Genomic DNA, 13,016 nt, shown 5'->3' on the forward strand with positions numbered 1-13,016 from the left:
GTAACTAAGTTACAGTACTTTGTGTGAAGACGCCAATACTGATCTGAAAGAAAAGGTGGAATTTCTTTCTCTATGGCTTCTTCTTTTTTCCCCAGTTAGAGTGGCAGATCAGCCTAGACTGAAATTCAGTATTGCAAAATGTAATTCCAAGACAGCAGCATAAAAATAATTCCTGTTCATGCCTCTCCCCATAGACCTGTGTGTTAACCTCCCTTAACATAAACAACTCCTCCCTGCTGTGATGACTGATGCACAGTAGTTTCATCATTTCCTCTAAACATTCTTTCTAGAATTTAATGCAGTTGAATACACTTTATCCAGTGTGATATACATTTAGCTAAGATAAAATTTTTATATATACATCAGCATATTGGTATATAACTTGCCTACTTCTTCCCCATACATATCTTGTGCACCTTGCTGTCAGTGCTTCTTACAAAGCTTCTCAAATTACTTTTTCACAGAATGCAAGTTATCTTTCTGAGGGTGAGTGGTTCTTGATTTCCACTCATGAGTAAATTATGAATACATCATTATATGAGCTATATGCTGGAACAGCTTTTGGTTTAGGTGTAAAAGAAACATCCAGTATAGTGAAACTAAATTACAGGGTGATGCGTCTGCCCACAACCTCCCAGAGGTTTTCTGTATGTACCAAGTCCAAACATAAATTATTAACTCTCTAGCACAAGACTGACATTTCTTTTCCCCAGGCTTTTGAATTTAGACAAGGCAAGTACATTGAAAGTTACATTAAAACTTAAGGACAGCCAGATAGTTCATTTCTATTTTTTTTTCAGCAATATTTACAACACCCTTTTAAAAATACCACTTCTCCAACTTGTGGAAAATACTCAACATGCCCATTTCTATTCTCTCTTACAGAATACAAACTGTCACTGATTTGCAGCATTTGCTTCCTCACTTGTCAAAAGCATTAACAAAGAAGTTAGCAGAGCACCCAGTCATGTAATTATTCTATTGAAGAGAGACAGAAAACCAAAGTATTTTGCAGTAGTATTATTACTATAATAAGGTTAACACAACAAAGAACACAAATAGAAAATGAGTGTGGGAAGAGTCATAGGATTATATCAATGCATTGAAGTAATATGATAAACTTAAAAAAAACCCAAAACCACATAATTGTGTGAATTATGTACAGGTCCATCTGATGCGGTTACTTACTTTATCACATACACGTGACCTGAGTGACTCCATCTTCCTGGTCAAATTGTCCATCATCTAGTTCCCTTAACATTCCATCACTGCTACTGAATCCTGGAAAGCCTCCATACTGGGAAGATCCCTCCTTGATCCAACATTGTTTAGAAGGAGACAGATGAAATTCATCAGGTGGTTGTCCAATTTCTACAGGGTGAGAAGTAGCTGTGTCTAATCCAACACTTCTGCTAGAGGTTTTGCCTTTTTCCTCCCTGATAACCTGCCTTAAGGACTTCTTCTGAAATACAAGAGAATGTTTAACTGTTAGCTTATTTAGAAAAAACAAAAAAACAAAAGTGAGCTGCATCTTAACATAAAGCAGCACTTCACTCTCTAGTTTCAGCTATGAACTCCTCTGGAGAAAAACCCAATGGATACCCCTTTGTTCTCTATAAATAAAGTCAGAGAGGGACAAGGAAGATAAAAGACAGTCAAGATTCAAGAAAGCATAAACAAATGCTAAGAAAATGTAATTGCTTCAGCAACACTTAATACTTACATATCAGTTGGCAGATCCAGAATGATTTACAAGTATTAACACATGATAAAAATCAGCTGTTTGAAGAAAGCCTTATTTCTGTGGAATACATGTCTAACATACCCTGAGTCCGACCCTCTCTGCCATATGGTGGCACAGCTCCTGCTACTGGTTTCCTCTGAGCGGCGGAGGCCCCTCGTGCCCCCAGGGATGGGAGCACAGGACAGTGGCGTGCACGTGGGCAATGTAGCGTGACTTGTGATTAAGGCACAAATTAAACTCCATGAATAAAATGAATAAAACAGCCATTGCCTGAGCTCTGGCAAGCCTGTAATCTGACCACTTCAGAGGTTTGCTGATTTCACAGTGATCTGTCTCATGGTGAGGCTGCTGTGCTCTCACATCTTTCCAGCTGTGGTCAGAAAGGCCTTCAGAGGCCTCCTCCGGTAACAAGCTCTCTGTACATAGTGTTGCGGATGACCTGCAAGTTTCTTCTGAATTGCTTATGCTGGAAAGATCCATCTGTGCGCTGGATCTATGCAGACCGAAGTCAGTGTTTCTCCTGTGCAGAGATTTTAGAGGGGTCTAAAGAGACCTTGCACAGGGAGAACTCAGGATAAATACAACCTGATGTTAGTGCTGAGACCACCTGGCACGCTTCTTGCTGAAGCGATGGCTACTGATGTCAAAGAGCGAGGTAAGCAGACCGTGATTTGTGCAAACGACAGACCTTTCAGCTACGCTAAGGCTCCTCTGAGGCACCTGGCCTAAGTGGAAGCCCCCAGGAACCCCAGTGCCATTGGATAATGAAGGTTGATGGGCCTTTCGCAGGCACGTCGCGAACTGCGGTAACTGTGAGGGGCACGCTGGCRGAGCCGGCGTTCCCTCCCGTGCTGCCAGCACAGCTACAGCCGAGCCTGATGGAGGGGGAACGGAAGAGAGAGACCTCATCGTACATACCAAGCCAGGCAGCTCTGTCTGGTGGAGTTCTCCCTGCTATCATTAAGCTTATCTTTAGGTGTACTTCAGCATCACGAGTTACCCGAGGTGCTTGGAGCAGGAACGCAGTAGCGCCCTGGCTACGGGCTCCCGTGTGGACTCTTGCTGTGAGCCCAGCACTGCAACGCCAGGGGAGAGGCCACGGGTGCGACCCTGTCCACGGAGTGAGCTTGGCTCCCCCGCGGCAAATCCAGCCTCAAAGCAGAGCTGCGCCTGGGGGGACCTGCCCAAGCAGGATTCCTGTATAGGCAAACACTTAAAAGAAAAAACAAACTAACAAAAATAACTTTGTACTGTGCTTTGGCAAGTTCTGCCTCCCTTCTATACATTTGCAAGGTTTTTCCCAAGCCCTTCTGAAACAGTAAAAACAATGGCCCTTCTGGCTAAAGGAAATGTCTTTAAGGGAAGCTGTTACAAGAGACATTGGGAAACTGGACTAAGGGGAAATAGTGTTGCCTCAGGAGAAACAGAAGGAAATAAGCTTTGCCTGGATGCCAATGTAAGAGGACAGAAAAGCTTGCCCAACGGAAAGGAAATAAATAAAATAAAATAAAATATAAAATAAAGTAAAATAAAAGTAAAATAAAATAAACCTCAAGCACGTGTGTGGTTCAGTCCCAGAATTCCATCCTCCTTTGAACCATTTTCTTAGGAAAGCAATGGTATAAATGAGATAAGCAGAAAACCCACTAAAATGATACAGCCCTTCTAATCCCAGAGGCCTTTGAACCATTACATAAATCCTCAACCAGACGATAGTGCGCCATCCCATGAAAATACACGAAGGCAGGGAAGAGCTGTGAGGACATAAAATACGCTCTCCTCAGAAAAGAGAGCCTGGGGGAAATAAGAGAACAAATAACAGGGGATTTCCCTTGATTCCCACTGAAGCAAAAGTTCCTTAAGAACTGGGAAATCGAACTCAACATAAGGGGGGGGGGGGGAAGGCGCCCTGATTGCACAAAGCAGCCAGTATCCAGTATTGCCATTTTCCAGACCAGAAACCACAGCAGTCCGACAGCTGGAAGCGCCTGCAGGGCAGAGCTACCGCCAGGGCCAGAGCCGGCTGCCCGGCGGCGGGGGCTGGAGAGTGACGGGTGCGTGTCGGCAGGGCAGCAACCACCACGTACCTCATGCCCTGAGCTTCACCAGGCAGCACTTAGGAGAAGGCTACAGCGTCGTAAGCCCCCTGGCAGGTCTGTACCCAAGTCTCTGTATTCTGGTTTCCTCACAAGAGGAGAAGAAAGAAAGTAGTGCACATTTTAAAGCACTAATATTCCCTGTGCTTCCAGTTTCTCATTTTGTTAATTTTAAAATATATGAAAACTAATATATTTCAACATAAAATGCAAAGTTACTATTTCTCATTATTTTATAGCATATGCTATTGAATTATGTTGTTACTTCATAATCTTGATTGCTTTTCAAAAAGAAATAAAAAAGCATTTATTAATACTTCGGTTAGAAAAGATTGAAAGTATGCTTGAAAATGCTTGAGAGGTTGCAAAACAACAACTCAGAAAATAAATGAAGCTTTTTTTAAAAAGCAAAAGTTGTTATTTTTGAGGGTCAGTAGCAGGCTCAGAGGGCCTGAGAGTTAAGTTTGAGGATGACTATATGCGGCTGTTTGTTTACTTAAAAAGATTCGTGTTAATGAAAGAGCCAGTAGGTTTCATCTTTTGACTCTCTTGCAGGTATCGCTCTTCTTGAGATATCTGAGTTGCAAACATGTAAAGGATATGCTTAAACAGACATAAACTGTGATGCAATTTTTCATTTGGAAATTATAACGTTTCAGATATTTAAGTATTCCTCTGTTTCAAGAATGTCCTAAACTGTGGATATGAAGATTTCTTGAACAGCTTTAATGTAATTTAAACTTCAATGAAAAGAAATACAGTACAAATTACATGTCATGCTCTACACTATAGAATCATAAGAATTAAATTAAAGAAAATGTTTGTAAAGTTTTGTTAAAATTGCACAGCTCTGTTGTCAGACTGTCCAGGGATCATTTTAGATAAACCTATTTATTAACATTTCTAGGGCAAAACTTAGTAATAAAGAATGCTTTCAGATTTCAGTAGCTTATTTTATACCTGAAATCTAGCTGTTTTATGCAAAGCTAGCATGACATGCTATACTAGTCAGGTATTACTAAGAAATCTATTAATTTAAATTTTAATAAAGGCATATGCTGTTTGCCGATCCAGAGATTAATTTTATTTTGTTAAAAAAGCAGTGAAGTAAAGAGATTAAAATTTAGGGGAAAAACTGACATAATTGGAAAAACAGAAGGAAAATGTTACTCTCTAAACATTTCAGCTCCAGCCTGAACTACCTATTTATCCCCTGATAAAATGACCTCAGTACACTAAGATTTCCTGCTAGAGAAATAAAACATTTACTGGTACTTGAAGGGGCACATTTAGATACTAAGTTTGTTCAGATTTTAAACACAATAATTCTGATGCAAGCAGCTACGAATCAGCTACTTCTTGTTTACAGACTTTCAGTATAATAATGCTTAAGTCAAGGGTTTCCCAGTAAAACAAAGTAAAAGAATAACTGCAAAACACTTACCCTTATGTTTCTATAACTCAAAGAATGTAAATGTCATTCATCTATTGACCACCTCAAGACCAGGCGAAAGAATTTAAACAGCAAGCACTTCTCAAGGATTTATCAGTTCCTCAGACTGATTGTTTTTACAAAATTGTGGTTTGTAGAGTAACCTCTCTTGGCAGAGTCCAGTCTTACCCCCTCTATATTTTGGATCATGTTGGTATGCTGCTTCTTAAGAGATGCTTATAATTAGAAGTAACATGCCTTACAGCTACCAAGGAAAGAGTATTTATAGTGGAGTCCATGCCCCTATTATACGTAATATTAAAAAAGTGGGGAAACATCTGGAAAAGGATGAGGTTATTTGATAACAACTGACACAAAACCATATGGTTTTATATATTTACAGTATTGATACAAAACTATGTTCCAAAATATACTTTTGGAAATATATTAGGAAAAAAGGTGCAGACGACAAAACCAGGCATGAAAGCAGGGATCAGAAGCTTTCTTTGAAAGCTAAAAGCTGAAGATGCTTGGTACATAAGGGGAAATGGAAGGAGAAATTATATGAGGAACTGGCAGAACTTAGAAGAGGGTAAATATAGGAGAGAAGATTGAGACATTGGCAAGGGAGACTGCACAGAGCCCTGAAGAGAACAACCAAGGAGCTCAAACTTTTTAAATGAGGAAATGAGAAATTATACACAGTGTACAAACACTAGCATGGAATTGAGATGGTGGTAGAGATGAGAAATAAAACAGAATTTTAATTGTGCATGTCAAATAGTCAGGCATAGAAGAAGTAATCATCAGGTGAGTCAGTGAGAAGGAAGTTAGGCTGGAGATAAGCAAAAGCATAGAGCAAGAACAAAAAAGGGAAACTGTATTTTAAGAACACTAAGCACAGGAAAATACAGATGATGGTAACAGTCTGGACAGGAGGAGAAAAGGACAGAGAAAGATCAAATATGACTTTAAGAGATTTAGRGACTAATGGAACTATTTATACAGAGGGAGAAAGGGAAGAGAAGATATCATTGTTTTATAACACTATAATGTCATGAATGACAAAATTTGTAAAGTTATTAATCTGGTGCTGGACGTGAGTGAAAATGCCCATGGTTTTCATAGCTTCTTAAAAGACTATCACAGAAGAAGAATTTTGATTAGAGAAAGGTTGAATTGCAACTGAAAAACAGAAATAATAAAAGGGAATAATCCATTGTGGGATGTAGAAAGAGAAGGCAAAGAAAAGCCCACCAGTTCATCCTTCTCCGGCCACAGCAACAGAGTTATTTACTGTAGCATGTACACAGGTGCTGCTGTGACCTTGACTCTGAGCAGGATGTGGTGATTAACAGTTGCTGAATCCTCAAAGCACCTTCACACAAACACTATTATGGGAGATTTACTCAAAAGCAACAAGGAGCTGTTGAGGTCCAACAGCTGCAGGTATTATTTTAAGTTTTGTATTTTTGTCACAAACATTTCCATGCAGCAACAACTAACATTTATTCACCTGTTAACCTCCAGATTACAGTACTGCTGGTGCAGCTTGAACTTTTATTCTAGTACAAAGATGAAAACAGACATTTTGGAGGTCAAAATAAAGTGTTTTCTTTCTCATATGGAACAGATGCAGGATTTGAATCAACACATTTAAGACTTTACTGAAGACTTCCAAAGAAATACTTACAGCATAGCCAATCACATCTACTAGAGAACCAGTCATTTCTTAGAACAAAATACTTTAATTAATAGGTTTTATCATGCTTGTGCTCTTGTTCTCAAGTAAGTACGGCTTCACTTAAAAGCTATATAGCTGAGAAAAAATTAAGAAAATTGCAAATCTGTCAAGAAAAGAAACCTTGAGTTCAACTGCAAAAACCCTCTGCAAACTTGACTTGATTTTCTCATGTGAAACCCTTTTCTGACACTCTTTTCCCATTGATTTTGAAACCTACTTTGTTTCTGTACATAACCATTAGGTGCAGTACTAATTTGCTTATACCGATACCATTGACACATTACTCACCTCTGGTGTCTGGATAGCTGAATTCCACATTACAGGTCTCTGAAGAAAAACAACTTGCTTTGTGGCCAGATTTCCTTCACTGCAATTTAAAGAATATTTTTATTATCTTAAAGGCAGTAACATTCACTGTAACATGTTTATACCTTTCACAGTCAACTGTAAATTGTGTGTACATGAGGACACATACACTGTATGCATCAGAAGAGTATAGATTAGAGTATAGTATAGAGACCGAGCACTGTCTCTGTTCCTGCAGTACTGCAGCTAAGGTTAACCAACCCTTTTCACCCTAGGCTTTTCTTACATTAACCTTTAACACTGTCAATTCTAAAAGATTTGGGTTTGACATTTATTTTGCAAGATTTGACACTTTTAATGCTAAGATTCTCTCAGAGAAAGTCTGGGACCGATATGGCCAAAATTATTATAAAGATCTTGTTTTATTTCCACAAAAGAACTAGACATGCTGAGCCAGGCTGCAAGAGAGAAGCCGAACTTTCTGTGCAATTCCTCCCCTCTGCCGGCGGCAATCCCTGGGGCACAGGAACTGACAACAGTGGGGACACCTGTACTTTTAACACTCCCCTGTGGGATCAGACAAGGCATGTTAAAGAGCCAGAGCGGTCTGGATGGAGACAGCAGTTGTGTTAGCCAAAGGGTCCCTAAACCGCTGAGCCACGCTCCTAGACCTGGAACTGAACGCGGCTTCCTAAGCAGCGGCTGCCCAGCAAACAGCTTGGTGATCCAGTGCCACGTACCACCCACCTCATCACCTCCACTGGCTCAGCCATGGGGAGGAGACCAGAGGTTTGATCATCTCTGTTCCTCACAGGAGGAAAAACGAATGGAAAGTATTAATACAAACAGGCAGCTGAATCAGGTTTTTCCTAACTTTTGCACTCCTGACTAGGAAACCTCAAGACTCTCTTAATAAAAATTTTTGCACTCAATCATAGCCATTGTCTAAAAATAAAGAAAACTATCTAGTATAGAAACCAGTCATTTACTGGTATGTTAATTCCTAAATAGCTCTATAATCACTTTGAAAAAAGTAGAAGCATAGAGCTGGATTAAGGTTGCACATGAAAGCAGGTATATAACAAGAATTTTTATTACTGTGATTGGAGATACTTAACATGATCGCTCTTGAAAGTTTAAGCTCCTACTTTTAGTCCAAGTTCGCACCTTTACAAAGTCTGAAATTAAACCTCAAAGACTCTTTCTTTCATTTAATCTTCCCCGGCAAATATACAGCAACATATAATTAGCTATTAGTACCACAACAGACAGGTCCAATCTCAACAGATCCACAGCTTCAAATATCTCAATTCTTTGCGGTGTGCAGCGTGGCAAATAACATTCTTCACTGCTAGCTAAAACGTGTTTTCTGGTTGTAAGAAGACAGCTAACTGACACAATGTGATAAGCCTGCTGTACCTGTGAATGCACCAGAATAAGAGTACCTGTACCTGGTTATTCACCACCTGTGAATAAAAGGCCTCAGCTCAGTTTTTATAAGCTCTACATCCACAATAAGATAAATGACACTGACTGTTTTATACATGGGAAGTACAGGCATAGTCAGGACAAAAGAAGAAAGGAAAAAAAGACAGATAAACGAAGAAGAAAAAAAAAAAAAGAGGAACTTTAGTCTTCAGTCCTGGAACTTTTAGCAATGTTGATGCTACTGTGGCAAAAATGATGTAAAGAAGCAACATTTACTTTGTTCAAAAGGAAATACTCCTCCAAAAAATAAGTGTGAAAAGGTAGAAAAGTTCCTCAGAAACAAATAAAGTGTTACTGCTATAATGTCTCAAAAGCGTTACATTCTTGTACTACTGATGGTACATCTACTTGAAGATTTTGCATCTCCATTATCATCAACTTTCCATCAGGAATAGAGGGCAGCACACTGATGCATACGTGCTACAAAGCAAGACTGTGTCATTAAATGAGTGCAAGAATCGCAAGACCAGAGCCCTAGGATGTGAGAATTTAAACAATTCCTCTGTTCTAAATATCTGACAGTGAGTTTTGATAAACTCTTCTCTCCCCCCACTCTATTGCAGGGCAGTATTCAATGAGATCTTTATGCACATAAAGAAAAGACACTGAAACACTTGGGCAGAAAAATGATTACAGATTTAAGAAAAAACTGGAGAAAAGTGGCAAAATAGAAACACAAAAATTACAGCTACTTAAACATGTATCGATTACTATGTGTGAGTTTGTTTCAAGTATCTATGATTCTACATAGTCTAGCAATGATAAAACAGTATTATTATGCATAACATTACAGAAAGAATTACTAAAATAACATATGATTGCACTTCAGTATGGGTATGCCAGTCTTAACAACCGCACATATAAAGCTGAGGTAACTAATTCATGTTTCATGCCGGGATCAGGACTGAGGGAATGAACTGGAATGAAATGGTAGGAACTTGCTCCAAGAAAAATCAGGGATCAAAACTGCTCCTATGCGATCGGGAAGAAGTCGTTAATGGCCTGCCCCACTGGCACTCCTGTAAGCCAGCTCTCTGAGAAAACACACAAAATAGCACTGTTCCCCGCGTACTCAGCTGCGTCTGCTCAATAGTGACTGATAAGCATTTTGTGACGGTGTTCGGCCCCTCACAATCTCCCTTTCACTCCAGCTGAACTCAGGTCACGGCTGCATATCTTCCTTGGACGAGAAAAGAGAACTACCTTCAACGGCAGTCTGCGGGGAAAACGGGGAGGCAGGGGAATGAAGTCATTTGGCTATGGCTGTCTCCATTCATTAAAAGAAAATAAATAGGTTACAATTCTACTGTATGACAAGGAAATCGGCAACCTTGCAACTTTATTCCTCTTGGTTAAGACCAAACCCACCCTCCATCACCCTCCACTCACACCATAACATTAATTGAGAAATCTCTCTTTTAAGCCAGAAGACTGAGCAGAGTCTCTGGCAAGGGGAAGAGCCTTTGCCTTATTTTGTAACAGTGTCTGCACTCCATCAGAGCAAAGAAAAAAACCCAACCCAAACCAAACATTAAGCTTCAGCTTGTACAAATTCCACTAGAACAGAGAAAAGACACGATGGTGAGTAGACAATAATTAACAATTTTCTAAGTCTAACCTTATTAAAATGCTGCACACGACAAAATAGCTATGAGCTTAATTCACAAAGAACTGAATGACAGTGGGATTTCCACGGAATTTAAATTAGAAAAATGCTTAGAACCAGCCACTCCACAGCTTCCCTCATGCCTCCACACTCGCTCTTTGCCTCTTGAGTCAGGGCATTTTGAAAACTTGGATTAAATAGTTTGTGATGATAAACTAATAATCACAAAGTCAGTATTTTTGCACTGTATTTGTTTGCTTTCTGGTGCTTGTAGACAGCCTGTCCTGCCCATTTTCAGTGACTACAGTAATCAGGGAGGGGAGATAAAGGCCACTGCAAAGTAAGGCTGCGGAAGCCTTTTTCCTGTCTCTTCTCTTAAGAGAGATGAAGAGCAAGAGAGATTCTTTTGTTAAAAGCACCAGCAATTTGTTTGTCTGCTTATGCTGTATGGGCATTAAATTTGTCCTCTTATTATATGTGTATGTTAAGTAAGTTCTTAAAAACAGTTGTCCAACTAGGGCTGCCAATGGCTCTGATTTTTATAAGCCTGTTTTTTTATGCATAAACATTTTGCATTTGAAGCACTTAAAATCAAGGTCAGRCAAAGTTTCCTGAAAAATGAAGAAAAGGAGTAAGATAAATTCTTTTAACCAACTCAATTTGTGTTTCTCAAGATAGTGTTTTGCAGTGCTTTGGAAYTGCACAGTATTTAGACTTTCAGAAATGAGATACAGCTTTGGATAGTAAGTCACCTGATCCAGTAAAAATTGAAACTCAGAAAGAAATCTAATTTTAGACCACAAACATGTCTTAAATTCTAGAAGCTTATGATACACTCATGTTAACTGCAGGGGCACTAAATTACTAGCAAAGTATTTCCTCATGTGCTATTTTTCCATCACCAGGTTTAACTCCTAAAATGACAGTTAATGTTATCCTAGCTATATACCTTCTGAACTTGGCATAATCCTTGTCAAATATGTCTGTCAAATCAATTCTTGTCTTGAAAGTATTCACCTAGTAAGTTAGAGCTGTATATAATGCATAAGGCTCCTTAAGTCATTTACTATATATTCAAAATTATGGTGGGTCAGTCTTGCATTCTTTTTTGGTCTCAAATGCTCTTAAAACAGATTAATGACTGCTGGCAAAATTTAAGTACCCAAGATATGGATGGATACAGCAACTTTTGCATATTTTTCAATGATCTGTTTTTTTGTACTCTTGGAAAAATACAATCACTGACAGAAGAAGACAGGGAAATTATGTGAAGGGAACTTAAGCAGGTTTTACAATGCGCTGACTGAAAAACTAAAAAATCACAAATGCTTATTTTTCAAACAAGACTGCACAAAAAAAGCAACTCTGAATGTTTGAAGAGTATGCTATCTACTATTGCTCTATTTGTAAATGCAAAGATAACTTTTCTTAAGGAAATGTTCCTGTATCCAATGTGTTTTAGCCTGTGAAGTAGGAGTTAAAGGACAAAACAGGCCTAGAGAGTGCTGCCTACGCCTGAAACGACATGCTGCTCTACAATACTCAGCTATCATGCAGCATTACACTCCATGCAACAGGACATTTTATTTTGTGGAGAACAATAGCTGTAAAAAAGAAGAAAAACTTTAAACAGCAACAACAAAATCACACAGGAACAGGCTTTATAGCATAGTGTTTTTTTAAACTGTTTCAAATCCTAACCATGCTTTAAAAAAAAAAAAGGAAAAATTGAATGCATGACAATTCTGTCACACTCCAGAACCTGTTAGCTATTCCAGGTCATATGATGGTTTAAATAAGTGTAATGACATTTGAGAGTCACATTTTTTGTCTGCAGACAAGCAGTGAGCATAATGGCTAATAACAGATCCTAGAAGATCTCACGTTAGGGTAAGTTTTGCAATAAATTAGGAGAAGAGTAAGACAGAAAAAAGGGGAAAATATAAAGGAGAATAAAAATGGCGAGCAGGCTGTCCTGCTAAAATTTCTCTGATTCTTAGATAGAATTTTCATTRCGTATATTGTATGAATTATATTTTTTAATAAATATGAAAAAGTGAATTTACCAGGACTTCCCAAAACGCTGTTCATTTCTGACAGAAGAAGATGTTAATTGTGAGTGTTTTTGGTAGCATGGTCTATTGGATAGTGTTTCTGAAGCCTGTTAATATTCAGTCTGGGTTTTGAGGTCACAGTTCAAAGTCTGGGAAAGAACAGCTGTTGGGCAGCATAAAATGCCCTCCTTTATTCAGACATTTAACTTGCATTCTTAGCATCATCTACCACCACAGTAATAGCATCTTTCATATCAGACACATAGTAACCACCCAAGAATTTCTTCTCTTCTGTAAATACCAACATCGATGCCTAAAAATAGTATTTATCAATCATTACTCAGACTGCCAGTACAGAAACACGTTCTTCTAAGTCTTTTAAGACTTCTTAATATTCCCTTGTTCATGGACTTTTTTCTTTTTTTAAGAAATCTGATTAGATATACATGTTAGATACACTACAGACAAACACACAATATGTGATTTATCATGCTTCTTCTAAAGGTATCTCACAAGCCATTCTAAGACAGCAGGTATTAGACAACA

At 38.7% G+C, this 13,016-nt stretch overlaps 1 protein-coding gene across 1 annotated transcript in view; it reads right to left on the reverse strand.

Moving 5' to 3' along the window:
• RFTN2 (raftlin family member 2) overlaps positions 1-13,016 on the reverse strand; it is a 35,435-nt gene continuing 22,419 nt past the window's right edge. The window contains exons 8-9 of the mRNA XM_026081672.1: positions 7,305-7,383; positions 1-1,462 (exon numbers count right to left, since the gene is read on the reverse strand). Coding sequence (XP_025937457.1) covers positions 1,193-1,462; positions 7,305-7,383 — 349 coding nt within the window. The 3' untranslated portion in view covers positions 1-1,192. The remainder of the gene's footprint in view (positions 1,463-7,304; positions 7,384-13,016) is intronic.

The sequence above is a fragment of the Apteryx rowi genome, unplaced genomic scaffold (assembly GCF_003343035.1).
Source record: "Apteryx rowi isolate R43461 unplaced genomic scaffold, aptRow1 scaffold_559, whole genome shotgun sequence".
In the NCBI taxonomy this organism is placed as follows: domain Eukaryota; kingdom Metazoa; phylum Chordata; class Aves; order Apterygiformes; family Apterygidae; genus Apteryx; species Apteryx rowi.